Here is a 20,855-nt window from a genome sequence, read left to right as displayed (position 1 = left end):
ATGTCAGAAGCAGCTTTTGCTTCTCCAGATGGAATGTGCTGTGCAAGCATGAGTCATTATTAACACCACCACTACTTTCATTTTGTTCCTTTGGAGAACTGCACTGCTGTTTCCAACATGGCACATTCCCTACCTGTCCTTATAAAGTGGCATGCAGCTGTTTCAGACTATAGTTATGGAAGGAATATGTTCCCAAATGTTTCATTTCCATCAATGTTCTCTTTAATTGCAGCACATTGCTCAAAATAAAACCAATCCGTAGAATTCTGAAATGGCAGGACTATACACCCACACCGAAACCTTTCCCGGATAATTGCATTTCTTTCTGAATAGACAGTTTTCAAAGAGGCACAAGTCCTCAGAGCCATTTTTAGGTAAAAACATGCAAAAAGGTGCTGATAAAACCTTCATAAATAGCATCCATTTCCCTGCAATGCAAAAAATTTGGAAAAATACTGTTTGGCAGAAACAGGGCCAGGATAAAAAGAAACCCAAAATGTCACAAGCACTGTAAAGAGAATGACAAGTTAGCAAAATTCTGAATGCCACCTGATGCCACAAAGGAAATCCATCAAAGTCACACAAAAAAGCAGCCCTAACACCCATCTTCTATGTGAGTTCTGCTCACATGTCAGCCTTTTGCAACAATCTACCCCACTGGCTTTGTCTCCAGACTAGAGTGAGCAAAGCCAAGTACCGGCAGCATCCAGGAACACAAATGAAGAATTAAAAAAGAAGCTAAGAAATAAAACAAGCCTGCAGACTGCTAAGGCTTTTTCATGCCATGGAAAAATATGGGGAGGAAAAACTGCTTTCTTTTGCCCTCTTTCCCCCAAGGATACCATTAGAACAGTGAATTTCAGGTCTGTGTAAAGCACATTGGAGTGTATACAGCATAGAACACAGAGGGAAGTAACAAAAGGTATTAGTTAGCTAATGCACGGCAGCTCTGTCAGGATTAATTATAATCACTGGAATGACTGAGTTTACAAACTAAAACTCTTGACAAGTTGATGGTCATCCAGTGTCACTTGGTGGAGTGACCTTTCATGATGAGAACTCCAAGGCTGGCTTGGAAAGTCACCTGGGGAACACTCTGAGACACTGCAGACAGGCAGTAAAGCCAGGGCTGCCAGCTCAGTACACCCCACAGCACTCTCAGCTCAAAGGTGTTTGAGCATCGCTAACCATAACCTTGTACAGTAGGTGAGACAGATCATCATCACAGGGCACAGCCCCTTTTAATACCACATGGAAAACAGAAAGGACAGGCAAACCAACCTTCAGAAGCTCCTCTGATGTAGGCCTGTCTTGAGGAATTTTCTGGAGGCAAGAATCTACGAAGTTTCGAAAATAATCAGACCTGTGTCAAGGAAAGAAAAAAAAAAAATCCACCTAAGTTACCAACCCAGTTTAATTCATTAAGGAGTCAAGATCCTCACATCTGGATGCTTGTAGCTCCTAGGCCAAGGACTATGGTGCCATAAACCATAATTAGGAAGTTTTTAACTTTTGAAATTAGTTTACTGTATTTGTTGTTTTCAAAAGACAGTTGTTGAGGCTAGGAGGCATAAAATGTTACTACTGTGCTTTATTTTTCTGAAGTTTATGCAACAGACACTTGCCACACACAAGCTGTGTCTTCATCTTGCAAAGCAATACTTCAACAAAACAAGATTTAGAAATTGACTGTGTGGTTTGTGATAAAAAAACACTAAAACCCACAGTTTTGGCTAGCTTGGGAGCTTCCAAAGTTTACTGACCCATGAACGGAATTTTTTACAGGATCTCAAGTTCTTCCAGCAGCCTGTCCTGTTCCTACTACACTGAATGTCTCAAATGTATATTTAGTAATTGGTCAATTTTGTATATGAAATGTATAATGAATCTAATGAGAACCTTCCAGCTCACATCCTCCCAACAGGACTCCAGCCATTTCAAGAACTCAGCATGACAAAGCACTCCATTTACAGTGATCCCCTACAACATTCCTCCCTCAGCAATACTCACCATTCATTAGACTGTAGTGTAGGGGATTCATTCTGCGCTATGTGATATAAGGCACTCATTGCGTTCATGTTAAACAAAGGAGGCTTCCTTTCCGCTGCACACAAGAGAAAAGAAGTTTTTATATAGGGAGATAGTCTCATGTTGTTGCTCTTTTTTTTTTTTTTTTCAGTTTACATCCCTTTAAAAAGAAAACCACATCAGCAAAATCCCTACTGCCTGAACATGGAACCCCAAACCAACCCTACCCTGCAATCAGACAGATATGTTGGCATACGTCCTGTGCCATTGCAGAAGATGAAAGCCCTTTGAAGATCAAATGCCTTGTCCTCTCAAGCTTTTAAATTACGTGGTTTATCATAGTTGAGTTCTCTGACTCATTGTAATGTACTAAAATAGGAGTAAGTTAACAGTAAGCTCTATACTGGGTGTTTAGCCACTAAGCATTCTTGGTTTCATACACCCCCCATTTGTTTTTTTTAAATCTACAGTTGCTAAAAAGCTAAGAAATATTTATTTCTAGCAGGACAGCAGTGATGAAGAAAAAGCTGGTTACAAGAACCATCAAATCACACTTAACTGACTAAGCACATGGGCAGGAAGTCAGCAACAGGCCAACTCTTTATACTATTTTGAGAGTTGCCTTCTCTTTGGCTCTTCTCTCTTTCAAGCTTGTGTTACTCTTATAGACTGACACAGCATGAAAGCTTAATGAGGAAGGAGATGATCTCACTGTAACAACAAAATTGAAGCTTCATCAGAATGTTTATGGGGCAAACTTTATAAAGCTCAGCCTCGCCATAAACATTCCAGAGAAGCTGGTCAGGCCACGAGGACATTCCTACACTACTGAAAATGCAACAGAAAACTTTCCTTCCTCAAAAAAAAACCCAAAAAAACCAACAACAAGCAAGGAAAAAATAATGCAAGTTTTCTTATTCTGCTCCTCAGATTTGAGTCAAATAGTAGCACTGAACTATAGATCAGAGATCATGGTTCACTAATGGCTATGGCAGGATGGACTAAGCCCTACAAGTTCCTCAGAATGGGTAAATTGAGGACTTAAGTCTTTCTGCAAATGCAGAACTTTACTTCCTCTAATCTGTAAGATAACTAGTTGCTGCTATCAAGGATCAGACTGATTATTCATTAAACTATTTTAACGGAATGTTCTCTCTAGCTTTTTTTTCTTAGCTCACCTGAATAAAACAGAAATCTTCCAGAAACCCTGAAACTGAGCCCTCAATAAGACCATTTCTAAGAGTAAGTGATAATTTGAGAAGACTACCAGACATCTTATTTTCCTCCTGTCTTCCCATGCTTACTCAAAGCAACACAAATGAGCCAGGCACACAGACCCAGCCTACACTGCTCTGCTGTCCTGACCTAGTCTCACCTCCCACCACGCCAGCAGCCGTAGACGAAGCCCAACACGCTTCATTCTGCAAGAACGCGGCGTGCAGGACTCCCGGGGGTGTGGTGGCCATGAGCTCACTGCATTCCTGGAGCCCTGCAGGCAGCCAAGTCTCCTTACTCCACTCGGAGCAGGATTCTGTCATGACAGTCACACCCCTTCAACTTGCTTTATATTGGCAACCAAAAAAAAAAAAACCAAACGCAACAAGATAATCTCTGCTCTGAAGAAAGAATCTATTTCGCATCCTGGAAGAAAATGAAGTTGACAGTTTGGAATGCCAGACAGCATTTTTAGCTAAACTGTGCGGTTCACATGGATTAGTGTGTTCCTGAGAGCTCTCACTGCCTGGCTGGGCTGCTCCTCCATGGAGGTTGGGCTGGAGCATGAGCAATCAGATCTGACAAGGATGGGAGGACAGCCTCAGGTGCATGGCAGCAGTGGCGTGCATGGTGTGCTTCAGCGAGGGCATTTTTGTTCCAAGAAAATGCAGTATGTTAAATTTAAACAGAATGCCATACCAACAGTGCCCCTTTAAACTGACATCCTGCTTTAAAGGGTCTGTTCTAATGGCAATGCCATCATTTCTTTAGGCTTTCAGTTTCAGGTTACCATTTCAAAATTGGATTATTTCATATCTTTTCCTTTAAGGAAAAATAAAATCTATTCAGCAGTGACAACACACACTGAATGCAGCTTTGAAGTTGTCCACTTTTCTAGAACTTCATCACTGCAGATTTTGTTAATGTATCTTAAATTTTCACAGAAACAATATCAACTTATAGCAAAAATGTATCTCCACACCGGTACCTTTAATAGTTCACTTCCAAAGCTGTTCAGCAATAGACTGTTTTTCAGTTCAGAAGTTAACTGCCTCTCCCACAGAATGTGAACACCCTTAGTGATATGACCTGGCCACTCTCTTTCTCTACATAACTCTATTTCTTCAGGTAATGCAAATACCAGTTCAATAAACATCACACTAGAGACTTGGTCTTGAATTCTAGAGTACATTTAGCTCTTTTCTCTAAAACTCAGGTCCCAGAGAAGCCAGGACAAGAAAGGGAGCACAAATCTTCTGCACTGTGATTCAGCTGAAGAAGTTTTAGGTATTAAATAACTACATTTAAATTTTTTTCAAAGAAAGTAACTTACCTAACTCAATACAGGTAATTCCAAGAGACCAAACATCTACTTTGCCATCATACTGCCCTTCATCCATGGCTAAAATCACTTCTGGGGCCATCCTAAGAAAGGAAATTGGTGCTCAAAATAGGCAATGCAACAAACACATTCTCTTCATCAGTACAAAATAGGCTGTTTCCCTGATTTCAGCTACCATAAACAAATCATTCCCCAAGCTATCAGGCATGACCATGGGATACTGGGAACAAAGACCAGGCACCCACACTAGTGCAGGCCTGCAGAGGCTGCTTTATGTTCTCCTGTGCTTTGCCCAGCTCCCCATCTATAAGTATCATCACCTTCTCACCCTCCCACATTTCCAATAGTTTAGCTGGCTGACCAACTCTGGTGAAATAATTATAACATGCAGTTGTGTAAACACCACACATTAGGTGTAAGAGATCAAAAGCATACAAGGGATCTGCAAAGGGGTTGGTTCAGTGAACCTGGCCTTTCCTATGAAAGAAAAAACACTTCAGTTATTTCAACAACCAGATGTGGTGAGAATACACGAATTGTTTAAACCACTGGGGGGAGTGATTAAAATATATTACAGATGATTCAATCCCACCTCTACCACTTTAGGTCAGTCTAAGTAGAACAGCTAAATATTTTTACTACTTTTTGTGAACTACAAATACAGGGATACTCAGTTTCTTGGAACTCAGAGCCTGCTTACTATTTGAACTTTTTTTCTAAGAAAGTACATTTCATCACCACCTCAACTGGAAGATTACAAAGCTAGCTCCAGTAAGACCAAGTATATTAAATAGCCAACACATGATCCTTTCACTTCACAAAGCCAGAAATAAGTAAAACTCTTGGCTTACCAATATGGCGTCCCCACAAATGAGTTGGCAGGAGATGCTATGGAAGCAGACCCAAAGTCAGCAAGTTTCACCTGTCCTGGCTCTGTCAGCAGGATGTTCCCTGCCTTGATATCTCTGGTGATAGAATACAAGTGTCAGTACTACTCCTCCCCAAAGAAGAAAACTCTGTTGGACAGACTACAAAACACACCAATATTCACACGTTCAAGCTGCAAAATATTCCCATTTCCTCCAAACACAAAGTCTTTAACCATTAGGTTAATTGCTTGAAGTGGCCCTTGATTTTGGAATCTTTTGTCTTAAATGTTAGTCTTAATGTTTGTCTTAAAAATGAACTTTAAATGGTGTAACAGGATAAGCTTCACATACAGTTCAGCAAAAGCTTCTGAACCAAGTGTGTCCTTTCTCAATGTTTTTTAAAAGGACTTCATAATGTAACTATTTGAATTCTTCATCCTGCTGAAATGCAGCAGCTACTTTAAACACAAAGAACATTTGCATCCCAAACTTACGGTGTGCTTCTCAACGTGTGTGTTTGTGTAAAACTAATTTTTCAAGAATTAGGGCTCTCCCTGCCCCAGCATTCTTGGCCTCGCAGCTCCTACAAACTGTGTGGGTGCACTTGCTATTCACTGCTTCAGGGACAATCAGCTCTGGATCAAGGACTGAAAAGCTTAGCAGATTCAAAGGAATTCTACAGAAATTATGAACACCAGCTGTAAGAGAGTGCATGTGCAGATACAGAGCTTGCTAGTGTTTAGACTACTAGAAATCACCTGTTTGGGAGCATATGGATACTGTGGAAAGAAAATCTCTGCTTACAATGTTGAATTGGGGATGGAGGGGATACAATCAACAAAACAAATTACCTGCAAGTGTGTATGAGACAGCAAAAGTATAACCACTTACCTATGGATCATATTGTGAGAATGCAAGTATGCTAATCCCTGGAGAGCACCATGGGTAATTGCTGCTATTTCCACTTCTTGCAATGGCTTTTTATGAACTTAAGGAAAGAATTTATGTGAAATTCAATATTACAGAAAACAATACAGTTTGCAGCATGCAAGTGAGTACTGTTCACAATGCAATCAGAAATACTAAAAGTTCGCTTTCACTAGGTTCAGTATGAGAAGCAAATGTAAAAATAGTTCACAGAGTACACTCTATAATCAGATGTAATCTTCTAACTGCAAACCAGCAGCTATTTACTACCAAAGAGACCATTCTCCAACCCTAAACTACATTCCTGTCAGTTCTGTGACCATTCTCCCAAGTAACTACTTGAGACTCAACACCCACTTTTCCATTAATGAAGCAAAATCCCAAACCCCAGAACTTTACAGCAATTCACATGCAAATAAATTGTAGCAACACAGGTGAGATTCTGGCAGTTCAGCTTTTGGTCCTGAAATGCTTCTGGCAAGGAAAGGAACAACTTACTGGCCAGACATATATCTTCAAAGAAAGTTCACTATAAGAAGTCTGATAGAAAAATGACCACTTAACAGAAGACCTCATCAAGCAAAACCCTAATACTGCTGTAGTGCTATTTTAGTCAATAGGCCTACAGTTGTTAGTAAGCATTAGGATCAACAGCAAGGGTTTTCAGAAGTAAATCTTGAACTGTCATGGCAGGAGAACCTAAAACTCAGAAGCAAACAAATAGCTGACAACTTTAAAATAATATGAACCAAGGAGAAACTAAGCACCTGGGAAAGCCAATATTCTACAGAAAAACCATTACAGCTATGCAAGAATCTGACAAATTTGACTGTGCCTGTTCATACACACTCTGGCCCCAAATAAAACTATATACTCAAAGACAATTCTGTGATGCTGTAACCTCCTAGTTCAGTACTCTACTTCTGACTTTCCATCAAATAAACACGTGTGACTTACCTTCTAATAAGTCTGATGCTGATCCTAAACAATATTCCATAACAAGCTGTTATAGGAAGAAATCAAGTAGTTAGAAAATCTGTAATAGTAAATGTATGTTTTCTAGACTTGTATGGAGAAATCTAGAACTAATTCCTGGAGCACACAGTGCAGGCTGCCATAACAAAACAAGCGTTGCTTGTACCATAAACTCCATCCCAGCACTGTCACCTCACACAAGGTGAGTGCCACAGCACTGACTCCTCCCACAAGTACAGCTCTAACTGGAATTAGGCATAACCCTCCTGTGTAAGACACCAAGCAACACCACTTGTAAGGAAGGCAAATGCACATTCATAACCAGTTAGGTATTGTATTGCATATTGTATTTTATATGCACATACTTAACAGGAATGTTAAATTGCACTTAACAAGCTTATCAGAGTATTAAAGGGCTATTTAGGGATTTACTTAAGATTCTGTCCCAGTCAGATTTCAAAAAGAGAAACTAAAACTTTGCCCTACATATTTATTGAAGCTAATTAAAAAAACAGTACTTAAAACAAACTATTAGTTCAGTAATATGATTTCTTTAGTACATTGCACTACAAAACTTTATTAGTGATGGATGTATGTTATTTCAAACACTCAGTTCATCAAGCTAAATACATCAGAACAGCAACACTTAATCTAAGCAAAAGGGAAGATTTCCTTAACTCTTGGTCCCAGAAAGTACATTCAGTTCTGCTGAGCACCTGTAAGGCCCTTGGCTATGCTCATCTCAGTCTGTGCAACACCAGTGCTCAGGTGCCTCCCAAAATCCAGCTGGAGAGATTTCAAAGCACCTTTAACCAAGGCAAGAGAAGTGCAGAGCAGCAGATGCTTACCCATGCTGTATGCTCCCGCAGATAGCAGCCTTTGTATTCTATACTGTTAGGGTGTTTTATTCTTTGGAGGAACTTGACTTCCTTAATAATATCCTGCCATTTCTGTAGGGAATAAAAGGAATAGAAAGACTTTATAGAACTGTTACCTTTTTTTTGGTTGTTGTTATTATGTCATTTAATTATGTTAAGAGGCAAAACTATCTCAAGGTTCAAATCAAAGAAGTTTGTATCAACACCATGATGTTCACTGCTTAACTCCTCAGCAGACCTACAAAATAAGTTGCTGATCAATTTGGCTGTATGCAAGGATCTCTTATCAATGTAATGCTTTATATTTGTATGTGTGTATAGGATATACTGGTAAACACTTAATATCTGAGCAAGTCCTCAAAAAAGAAGTGGTCCTCTATTAAAGGATACCATTTCTGTTGTCAAATCAAACACACACCCCAACCTGAAAGAGATGTGGGTGATAAGTGTCCTTCAGCAGGATCAGCTGCCTCTCTCAACTCTTGTTACTATAAAGACTTATCCCTACTAGTCACTATATTACACTGGATGAGGCTCCCTTTATCAGCTGCCAACTATCTGACTACATTCTTGATAATGTTTCTCTATTACTAGTTTAATCTTTACAAGGGCCAATTTAAAATGAGTTACCTACTAGATAAGGGAATGGTTCTCCTGGAGAAAAAATATAAACAGATAAAACAAAGCCAGGTTTATAATAAGGGGAACTCTGCCAGTGCAACTTTAAAGTACAGAAGAAAGTACAGAAGAAGTACAAAATGTCAAGTTCCAATGTGTGCCTAGACACTGACATTGCTCCCCTCAGAGACCTCCAAGTCCCCTCATGTGCTGCACATCCACATCTCCTCAGGCAAGAAAGGCAAAGTCTGAGATTGCAACAGCAAAACTACAACTACCAGAAAGTACCTTCAAAACCAAATGCAGTAGCTGAAACCATTTAAGTATGCAGCTGTCAACGTAAGAATGTTGACACTGCAAATGTTTTTGAGCAAGAGTATCAGTTCTGAAGTTAATCAGAGGTAGAAAAACCTCACCCAACACCAAAAGGCTCAAAAGCTGTTTTCCAGGTCCTGTTAATCTCTCAGCACATTCCTCCTCAGGTGTTGGTATGTGGGTAGCATTCACAGAGGGACAGAGGGCCCATCTACCCTAAGGCTTTGGAAAACATGTGCAAAAACCCCAATAAAAATTTTAGTGTTAGAGAAACACACGAAACCAGGGAACACGGAAGTCGAGGCAGCTGATGGACTAAGTTAAGCATTTCTCAACACCAGAAATGCTAGAGAATGACACAGTGCAGCTATAACATAAACTCTCTTACTGACACTGGAGTGACTTAGTTGCCTTTTACCTTCAGCCTCCAAGGCCTTGAGGTACTAAGCAATACAAGCCAAACCAAGAAAGCACCATGCTAAACTTCTACACTGGGAAGAGAGAAGTGATGTATTAGTCAAGAAGTAATCATGATTTCCTGCATAAAAAAACCCTCCAAGATCACATTAAGAGCACAGGACTACATTTTTCAAAGGTTTTGAACTTATTTTTAGTATAAAACATGGCCTTATTTAAGAAAATAATTGTTCCCACCAATGATAAAATCTTATTATGAAACCAAAGTAAATACAAACGATACCAGAATGCCCTCAATCAATTTTCTTTACATACACTAAATCATAACTCTAGTGAACTTCTGAACAAAATAAATAAATATGGATGTAAAATAGAAAGTGTTTTAATCCTGGTCATAACTTTCTTCAAAATAAAGAAACATACGCATTGAAGACAAACAAAAACTATTTCTGAAGCATGCACAGTTTGTTTCATTCATGTGAATAGAGTATTTATAGCTCACAGTAATTAAAACAGTAGGACAAGTAGCAAGTACAAATTATTCTTTCATCAGTACACAGTTAAACAAGTCACCACAGTGACAAAACAGAAACAGCCATAGCAAATTTAACTCTGAAGCTAGAATTCAGGACTGCTGGAGACACACTGCTACCTCTACCTCCTACACAGACATACACACACACACACACACAGAGGAAGGAATAGTTCGGCTCCTTGGAGTGCAGATGATCAATACATAAAAGGCAGGCACAGAAAGCAATGAGCTGTTAGTCGAACTCATCGGAGCAAGACTGGAATACAGAGAATGGAGGGAGGGAACCATTAATGCCTTGGACAACATGCTTACAATAAATACTTCTGTTGAAAAATCATGCCATGATTTGGTAGACATTATTTACCAGAAATAATATCAAATCAGCTGCTCGTGTCATCTTGGGATTTTCAAGAATCTGTATTAGCACTTAAACATTTCAAGTATAAAATCAACTATCTCTGCTAAGCATCCTAGGGAAAGGAGACACATCTGGGGTGGCCATGAAAACACTTAATGTCTAAATCTCAGAGGCCCACTTCTACAGACCCCTCTGCAAAGACTGCCTTAATCCCTGGCTCTGGCAATTCTTCTGGAATTATGCTGCTGTTCAGATTTTCACACTCATTCATTCACCACTGTTTTGCCTTTGTTTCACCTGCTCATGAGCACAGTCATTCCAGGGAAGGATGTGTTCTGCCTCACTACTTTGTACAAGCAAGGCTCCCTCTGAAGCTCTCACTACTGCATCCATTCCTGTTATTCCTTTGTCCAGGAAACAACATGGGTTTTTTAGAAAGGCATTTAAAATGAAACATTTAAGAGCAATAAGACACCAACATACCAACCCATCATTTTAAATTTTCTTTCTTTTTTTTCCTGTCTACATATGGTCCCAAAAAGAGTCCTTTGTGTCTCAAAGAAGAGAGTTCCACCCATCCTTTTCAGGAGCAGACTACACAGAAATACACTGTGAACAATAAACTAATTTGTTTTGTTTACACAGTACCCTTATTCACCTTTACACTTATAGAAAATAATTCTCCTGCAGGAATCCAAGCTAACTAAAATCATCCCATACAGTAATTATTTGCAATGATCAAGGTTTAATATACAACATGTTCTACATACCTCATTGGACTGCTTCCCACTATATGACATTTTCTTGATGGCCACCACTTCATTGGTGCGCACATCACGTGCCTGTAACAGGAAAACACAATCCATCAGATTCTTCAGGCCCCAACTTTCCATAACATGCAAACCACACACAATCATAAAATAATCTTTATTTCTTAGTTAACTTTTGCAGAGCATTAAACTAAAATATCTTCCAAGGGGTGTGATGCTGCAAGAATTGGAAATTTCTTTCCGAAGTGAAAGATCACCCTCCTGCCTGGGAGAATACTACAAGGTGTGGCATTTTCCATGCTCAGCATCTACCAAGTGTCTGCAGGAGTCAAGCATTGTGACTTCAACTAAAAATCACAGCTAATAAAAGCAGCTCTGGTTCAAGTAGAAGGGATTTTCCTTAAATCAACTTCTCTCCCTGCCGAGGTCCATTCCATATGAAACAGAAGCAAGGCTCAGTCACCCAGTTCCATTCAAACCATATGGGAAGATGTCACATGATGCACTGGAGATACCTGCTCCAGACACTGGTGGCTTTCTCCCCAGTGCACCCAAAAATTAACTTTTGTGGCTTAAAGGAAGGCAGATGATACAGAGAGAGATGGCAGCAATCTAAGTGACCCATCTTCAGATGAGACTTCTCAGTTTCATAGTATTGTTATTTACAGTGCACCATAAATGTACTATAGTTTTTCACACTTCAAAGGCAAATTTCCTGACTTCACACAGCAACAATGCAAGGCAAGAACTAAACAAGAAGCTGTGTCTAATTCAGCACCAAAGCAAGGGTTCATTCCCCATGGCAGAAGAGGCAGCACCTTGCAGGAAGGATGGCCCCAGACAAGACCCGAGATTTCCTGTTAAATATTTCAACAGCACAGGAGGGTGGTAGAGGAAAAGGCCTCTCAGTCTCTCTAATAATAATAATCAACTTGGACATGAAGCCAAATGATATAAATCAGAATAATGTGCACTACAGCATTCACTGATGACTGATGAAAACACTGATTTTTAATATATTTGTACTATCAAGCACAGCCTACCAGAACATGGATTAATGAAGTACTAGGGCTCTGCCTTTTGTAAAAAGGTTTTTCAGTCATGTTTTAATTCTGCTGTTCATTAAAGAGATTCCCAGAATTCCCTGTTAGTCTTTATTTCAACTGGTTATGATAAGCCTGAACCAATACTATTTTTACTTTTCTTTCTGTTTGAGGGGATCCTCTCACTGATAGTACCTGTAAGGTTGAGTGGGGGGTGACTATTTTTGTTGTTTGAGATAAAAAAGGTAGAACAAAATTCTGACTCCTAGATCTTTACTGATTAGAGACAATCTCTGAAACATTCAACTGAGTGAGGAACTGTCAATAAAAGAGGGAAGCAAAATACAACAGTAAAGCAGAAGGAACCCAGCTCTAACAAAAGAGAGTGGGTTATTCTTCTGTTCCATCTGCAGTGTTCCAGTGTAGTAGGTTTCCTGTGTCAAGCAAAAGCTATTATTACACTGCAGAACAGGGAGTAGGGTAAGGATAATACCAAAAATGATTCAGAGGTGCCAGACTTGCAGTTTCTAAGAAACTAAAACCATGAGGTGAACCAGCAAAATTCATATCAATTATGAAAGAAAAAAAAAAGAAACTTTCTGCCATTGAAGGATGCAACAGAAACAAAGAGACAGGAGCAAGATCAAACCCATTGTTGGGATCACTGCTAAAGGGGAAGGAAGATGGGTACAACTAACAGTGAAACACTAAACTCTATTTTAAATAAGGTAGGGGAGATTTAAGGGTTATATGAATTTTCTATTGGGTAATTACCCCCACATCTATTTACCAACCACATTTTTTTGTGCAGGCTGTATGCCATGAAAGCAGCCTGGGGAGAGGATGCTTTGCATCAGAAAATCCAAGCAAACACCACCTGACAGAGTTTGCTGAACACCTACAGTCCTACAGAGGGAGAACTGTCCTGGCTGACACCCCAGAAATACTAAAATCACGGAGTTTCATTTGCTTTTTTTAGTTTCCCTGTGATCTTGGATAATTGAAATAACAGCTCCTCGACAAAAGCCAGGAGGATGTGCAAGGCTAGCTCCCTTAAACCATCCAAATGAACAAGGCTTGTTTTACGGCAGACACATATCCTGCTTTCCTCCAAAAACTCCACACAAAGGATCAACATCTGGTGACCAGAGTAGCTTCAGCATTGATACAGGCAAAGTATGCACAAAGAAAAAGTGGAGTATGTCACTGGCTTCAGTAATACCACTTAAAGCAGTTATTAACTATAATCCAATATTATATTAATTAGAGAAAGTTTAATTTGTTTGCAGTAGCTGAATCAAAATCTTGTTAAAGAAACTCAAGTAGTTTTATTTCTAGCTTTACAGAGGAATAAAGTACCCAAGAGATAGACTCTCCTATGTTTTAGTTCTTCGTGCTTATTTAATTCACATTAAATTTCCCTCTCCATGTTGGCTCTCTCATCTTTTGGGCTTCTGTTTGAAGAATGGGGTACACTGCACAGAATAGTTTCAGAATCAAGATCTCAGAACCATTAGTAGTAAAAAAGATACAACACAAAACTTACAGGTTTAAACTTCCTAACACAGAAACAACAATAGAGTATCTTTATCAGAAACCCTCTCTTGACAAAAATGAAGCCCCCAGACGGGTTGGAGTTGTGTGATGCACTGCTTACACTTGTCTTTATGCAAGTGCCAAATCAGAGGTACTTTCTGACAAAGAAGCACAATCCAAATGCCAGCAAGTAATTGCACTCTGTAGTGAGTAAATACCGATCTATAATGAACTGGTGATTTAAAATGGTGGGGGGGAAAAAGAGAAAGAAAGGGCTAGAAATTAATGGCCTCTGAGTTGTAATCGCTTTGGAAAAGGAGCTGGTAATGGGCCATCAGCCCTTACCCCAACGACAAAGTTCAGGCAGGCTACAAATACCCCATGGCAGCTTCCTGCAGCTGTTTGGGAATGCTGTTTGCATCCAGCTCACAGGCTACCTGCAGCTGCATTATGGGTTTCCATACCTGTGTGGTCCATGCATGCCTCTGAAAGATACAGTGTTCCCAAAAAACTTCCACAATATTTCTTCAGCACTATTTCCACACAGCAGGAAGACAGATTTGTCAGTTGCCTCCCTTTATATTCACTCTTTAACCAAAGTGAGTAAATGAGGTGAATTTAAGGCCACAGGTGAGTATTGTTTCGTTAGAAAACACTTCTTCCCCCAGATCCGTTCCCAGACAGTGGTGGCTCATAGTTTTAAGCAGGGAACAAAATTAAGAAGCTTTTCCTAATTAGTTCATCTGTGCTGCATTAAATTTGTGCTGGAAGGTTCCCAACATGGTCTGCTGCAATTAGTAACACTGAATAGGCATCTCATAAAATAGTGACACAAATGGCTTTCTGAAGGAAAATTGGCAGGTTTGGCCACACCTCCTATAATTATAAACGTGAAAAGGTTTTCTGAGAAAAGTGTTTTTTAATGAAGGCCCCACAGTATTTGGTTAACACACAGCAACCTGCACTGAGGTTACCATGAGGATCCCACTGCCAGTTAAGCTATACAAGCAGCCTGAGAAAAATTCTGCTGTCCAGACGTTCATGTCAAGTTAAGTTTTATGCAGATGGATACTGGGATTCTTGCCTCCAGTAGGAATGGATGTGACAGGACAAATGACAACAAAAGCACCAACACTCAGGTGTCAAACACAAAGAATGGCTTTAAGGGAGCCTCGGGGTATGCACAAAGGGGGAGAGAACTCAATTTCTCTCAAGGAACAGAGATGATAAGGAGATGATCGGACCAAGAGAACTGCACTGCCAGTCAGAATTGATTGAGCACAAGTCCATGTTTTAACTTGCACATAAATTCCTGCTTGCAACATAATGAGGCACCTAAAAGCACGGGGCAAGGACCAAGTTTCCAGGGCTTTTTTGTATGCAAACACCTTGCAGAGACTCCAAGTTTGTGAAAGGATTGAGACCATACAGACACACACGATAACATCTCTGCCCCAACCACCACACAAAGAAAATCACAGCAGTTTTTTTTTTCCTTATTATGTTCAAAAAAGTCTAAACCCACAGTTGAAAAACAAACACAGCTAAAATTCACAAGTCATGGTGCTACTTACAAAATAAACTGCTCCAAAGCTTCCATGGCCAATCTCTCGGAGATCTGTGAAGAGCTTCTCTGGATCTTCTTTGAAGAAGAGCTCTGCAATTTCGGGGTCCTTCAGGCTGCCCGCTCGGCTGGTTGATGGCATCCTGCTGGGCAGTCAGCCGACTGACTATCTGGGTTTAAAGTGCTGCTTCAACCCTTGGCTCATCTGTATGAATGGAGCCTCTTCAGCATGGATTACTGCAAGAAAAAGATTGCAACCCTTCACTGATTATCCTCCGCTCAAAGAGCCTGAAACAAGCCACAGCAAAGCAGCTTCCACTTCCTCCAGAGCAAGCAGCCCTGATGCGTGAAGCAACACACCCTGTGTGCTGGGATAATGTCACAGCCCCACTGTGACACCAGTCAAGCATTTCTCCACGACAGAAACCAAAATCAAAACACAAAATGAATCACATTCCATGTTCCAGCATCTGCTCGATCACCTGCAGAGCAGTCAGAGAATCTCTAACCTACAGTGACAACCAGTTCATCACCAATGAGCCCATATTGCCGTGACACCTTCCCTCTGAAAAGTTACACCCACTGTGTCCTAAAGAATTGTTTGGATTTTGTGATGTCTATCACAAAGTGCCTGTTCTTCAGAGATTTACTTGCAACCCCTTTCTTCAGAGAAACAGCATCCAGAACAGGAGATACCCGATTCCACACCCGATGCTCCTCCTTCTGCTCTGCTTCAGCAGAGGCAAACACACATTTAAATTGTGATTGGCACATGAGACAATGGATAATAGGCCATTGGCAAACACTTTCTTCAGAGGAACTTGCAACTTCAGACACAACTGGGAACGTATAAAATTCTTTCTGTCTGCACCATGAGTTTGCTTTCATTTACTACAAGCTCTGTGTCTTGGAATCTATCCAGAATAAAAGTATACTGTTAAGTTGTGCTAAAATCTTACTGTATCTTTACAACAGGTGATGCCAAACAACCACTACAAACAAAAAGCCTTTTTGTTTTCCCATTAAAGGAAGCTATTGGGAATTCCTACCAAGTCCCTGTAAATTATCACCGATAAAAACAATTCTGTCACTGGCAAACAGTTAATCACACATCTCGCTTCTTTCCAAAAAAATCTCTGTCTGGCCAAGACTTGTGCTTTTTAAATTTCTATTCTGTATCTCAAATCTGTTTTTTAAAAAAGCTGGGGTTTTATTTCCATTATGAAGATGTGAAAGACAACAAACCTGAGCTTAATCAACACATCAGAAGGCCCTGTCCATTTCTCCTCCCTTTCTGGACACTATGAACTCCACCTTTCTCCAAGCCTCTAGACCATCAATGAATCATTTGTTTTCCACTCCCTGCAGAGCAATTCCTGCAAGGATGGAAAAAGACATATTCCTGCATGTTTGTACTCAGTGGTTCTCTTCTCTGGAGAGTTGCAGCATGTGGAAGTGCCACAGCCTGCCTGCTCCTTGTTAGAGACCTCCCAGCACTGCTGCAGAGCCCGGCTGTGAAACACAGGCGAGACGTAGCTGGTTGTAAACTCCACAAGAGTCTCCAGTTTTTCTGAGGAAGACAGGCATGGGAGAGAGAATACAGAGAAGGGAAGCAAAATCCAGCATTTTCCTCCAAGCAGTCAGCATTCAAAGAGATTTATAATGCAACCCAGAATGTGTTTCCGTGATAGCCTGCTCTCAGGGGATAAGGAAAAGCCGACACTGAAATCCCAGTGGTGGACCAAGTAGAAGAACATATACACACACATACAGAAAATATGCAGCTGCTCACAACTCTGCCACACTGCAGTGCTGAGCACACACACGTTTCCTATCGGTGCAGGATCACTGCAGGAGCCTCAGAACAACCAGCATCTGCACACAGCTGCCAGTGAGGCCGAGTGGGATGCACAGGAATGGGACTGTGATATCCCCACCTTCCCTTGCATAACACAGTAACTAATACCGTGTGGGAAGGGAAATAATTAGCTCCAGCTCAGCCCCTACCTGAAGCACACTACATTTATGAAAGCTGGAGGAAAAGTGGGGTTTCTGTTATTTTTCTTTCTTATAAATCAACAATATTCCACTTGATTCCAGCTCTAGCAAGCACATAACACTGAAAGACAACTGTTTCACATTTACAGGCCCCAACAAAACAATAGACAAAAAGCATGTCAGAAAAGCAAGAGAAAGGAGCTGGGGGAAGGGAGCTGATAACCAGAGCACACTCAGTATTATTGAAGGAATGTTTCTTGGATCGACGGTAATGATGTCATGTTCCATCTTTTAAGAAGCATCAGATTCTTACAAAAAGGACATTGTTGTTCAAAAGCAACTGCTGCAATCCCAGAATGCCCTTTTCCCTACATCTGTTAGTCAGAGGGGCTAGGCTTGGATAAACCTGCTAATATGGCCAAAAGTCACATGTCCCCGTGAGCGAGCGTGCGTGTGAGAGCCAGCGCGAGGGGAAAACCCTGCGCTCGCAGCTGAGATGGATTACAGCCTTCTCCCCCTCCCCACCGACCCCCCATGCCAAACCAGCCACCAGACTCATTCTTGGCGTCCTTTCTGAGCATGCCTCTGAAATGTCATCAACAGGAACATTTCTTCCTGCAGCTACAACTCCTACCAGGCCCACTGACAACACACACAGGCGTGGGACGGGACAGAGCAGAACTCCTCACCTACTGCGATACACCTTAAAATACACTTTTTCCCCCTTTACTCCTGAGAGCATCAAGATAAATTCCATTATCTTTATTCTTGGAAATAACTGCTGCTTTGAAATGCATGAGAAAAAAACCATTAAGCATTAAAATCTATTTAACAGAATAGTCACAAATGTGTACATGACACTGTGCTTATCGTTTCATCTCCTTAGATGGAACAATAAAATGCATTAATGTAAATTCCATCCATAAGAAAGCTCTACACAGTCTCGCTCAATAAAGTGCTCCCACTTTCACGGATGCTACAATATTAAATTCCCTCAGTCTTCTTTTTACCTGGACAACAGGCACTGCCAACCGAAGCCCAGCAGTGCCAGCAGCAGAGCTCTGCCTACTGCCTTGCAGTAATGACACCTGAATGCTTTGGGGAAATGGAAGGGAAGGCAGGAGAAGCAGCATGCAAAGCAGTTATTGCATTATTTTAAGTGTATTAAAAATACAGGTGAGACTTAAGATTAAAACAAAAAAAATCAACCCTACAAACACACTGCACTGAAAATTAAATCACACACCAGCAGGCAGCTGGTTTTCTAAAGTACAGTCAAGTTGCACTTGGGTATTTTACATTCTTCCACCAGTGCAGTCTCTTCACTACCGGTTTTTTGGATAGGTGCAGCTATACTGTGAAACACAATTGTTCCCAGTGGATGGGACTGATCATATCACTTAAGTTCAGATTAGGTGGCTTGATCCTGGCTCTGGCCAAGAAACTGGCACTGCAAACAGGATACGGCACCCTCCAACCCTGAGCGACTACCTACAAGCCGCCTTGCAGGCTGCTAAAATTAGAAAAAATAAATGCACATTTTTTCCTAGGTGTCACTCATACAAAAAGAGAATATTGCACTGCATAAACACAACTATCAGGACTTAGATCAATTCCACTCTTAACCAAGAAGGTGGTGTAGGAACACTAGAAAGATTCAAAGCAAACTAGGGAATGCCAAGGCACAGGACTGGCCCAGCTCTATTTCCACACAGTAGTCTGAACTCACTACACTTAGTGGCTATCATTACTGGTGTAAATGACACTGACTACAGGACAAAATGTTTTATCAAATTACTTTCATCTGAACAACTATCAGTTAGCAGAAACCGCACGCACACATCCACAAAAGTCTATGAATTGATAAGATGTTACATCCCTGTAATTATGGCTATATTAAAGGTACACACACCCCTTGAACCTCTGACACAAGAAAGCTGAAGATGAGGACGGGATAAGACCTGTTCTCTGGAGTTTTCTGACTCCTGCCATCTCAAGCTGAAGTTAAGACCCACCCCTGTGACTAACATCCCCTGGGATGCTGCAGAACAGAACAAGCAAAGCTCGAAATGGTCAGTTGCCATATTTAAAGTGCATGTTCCAGTCTTAAGCTACAGAGATCTCAGAGAAATTAAAATCTGTCCACACTACACTAAACTCTCTCACAGCTGTCACTGTCACAGATAACCGTTTTCAGGGAATAAATCAATGTACTAAGAGAATGTGCTTGGCCTTCCCTGCAGAAGAGAAGGGACTCACCCACTGAGATTATCACCTGTCCATTTTATTTCTCAAGTTCCCATCCAGACCAACTCAGTGAGTGACAGTGACTAGAAGGTACTTGGTTACACTAACCATGAGATACAGCAAAGCATTTGTAGTTCCTTAAGATGGTTCAAAAGTTTGCAGAAACCAAATTACTACAGACTTGCTCGTAGATGACTAGTACTGAAAGCAGCTTTGTCCCTACAAATGACATTTCAAGGAATTTAACATATACAACAAGAACATCAGAACCAGAGCTAAACAAATACCATGTGAGCACAAAATGGAAACAACAAACAGATTTCTGCATCCATCATCCCATGTCTCCCCATTTCACTGGGAACAAGAGCCACACAGACCTCCACAATGGCTAAGGAGGCCAACAGGAAAGCTGTCCTCTATTACTGAACTATAAACAAAGTTATTTACAATTTGAGACATAAATCTTGTTTTATTTTATAGTCATCTGGTATCCCATACACTTAGCACAGTAACGTCTATAAAAACTTCTCTTTGGTGTCAAACATAGCTACAACTGTGTGTTTTTCCCTGACAGAATATATATGACACTTTAAAAACAAACAAACCAAGCAGGAGACCAGTTACAGCCCCTATGATCTTCACAGCTTACACTCTAACAGCAAAGACTGTTGTGAAAAAAGAAAGTGAATATTCAACACAAAAAACTACTGGTTCTTTGCAGATCTTCTTACTCAAAGTAATAAAACAACCAACAAAAAACCCCTCACACCACCAAAAAACAACTTCCCACCACAACATAATTTTATTTAGAAACTGATATTTAGATCTTTTTTTTAAGAATCTTCATTGCATGTAGTGCAAACAGTTGCTAAATTTTAGTGTAATTTTCTCTGGCACGATCTAATGCAAAAGCATCAAATAAGATGGGGAATGAGTGTCATCATACAACTGTCAAAAATGGGAAAAGGGATTTTCTCTTACTTGCATATGGGTCAGATCCAGGGAGTGTATGAAGCTGAGATTAAATTATCCTCTCAACACACTATTAAAAATTTCCTGAATGGCTTCCAGCTGACACTGAAAATTTCCACAACTATCATAAATATGATAAACTGAAACTATTGAAAGAACTGACTTTTAATTTTTTTTCTTTTACTTGCAATTATGCCTCAAGTAAGAGCTAGATGGTAAGAATGCTTAAAGAATGATTAGATTATAAG

At 40.4% G+C, this 20,855-nt stretch overlaps 1 protein-coding gene across 1 annotated transcript in view; it reads right to left on the bottom strand.

Moving 5' to 3' along the window:
* TAOK1 (TAO kinase 1) overlaps positions 1 to 20,855 on the bottom strand; it is a 69,402-nt gene that overhangs the window by 24,910 nt on the left and 23,637 nt on the right. The window contains exons 2-10 of the mRNA XM_082294560.1: positions 15,401 to 15,627; positions 11,248 to 11,319; positions 8,205 to 8,306; positions 7,339 to 7,384; positions 6,346 to 6,442; positions 5,437 to 5,550; positions 4,577 to 4,668; positions 2,011 to 2,104; positions 1,282 to 1,363 (exon numbers count right to left, since the gene is read on the bottom strand). Of these exons, the coding sequence (XP_082150686.1) occupies positions 1,282 to 1,363; positions 2,011 to 2,104; positions 4,577 to 4,668; positions 5,437 to 5,550; positions 6,346 to 6,442; positions 7,339 to 7,384; positions 8,205 to 8,306; positions 11,248 to 11,319; positions 15,401 to 15,532 (831 nt within the window). The 5' untranslated portion in view covers positions 15,533 to 15,627. The remainder of the gene's footprint in view (positions 1 to 1,281; positions 1,364 to 2,010; positions 2,105 to 4,576; positions 4,669 to 5,436; positions 5,551 to 6,345; positions 6,443 to 7,338; positions 7,385 to 8,204; positions 8,307 to 11,247; positions 11,320 to 15,400; positions 15,628 to 20,855) is intronic.

This window comes from Coloeus monedula (genome assembly GCF_965178545.1).
Source record: "Coloeus monedula genome assembly, chromosome: 20".
NCBI lineage: Eukaryota > Metazoa > Chordata > Aves > Passeriformes > Corvidae > Coloeus > Coloeus monedula.
Note: the sequence above shows the minus strand (reverse complement) of the source record. Positions and strands in the feature narration are given on the sequence as shown.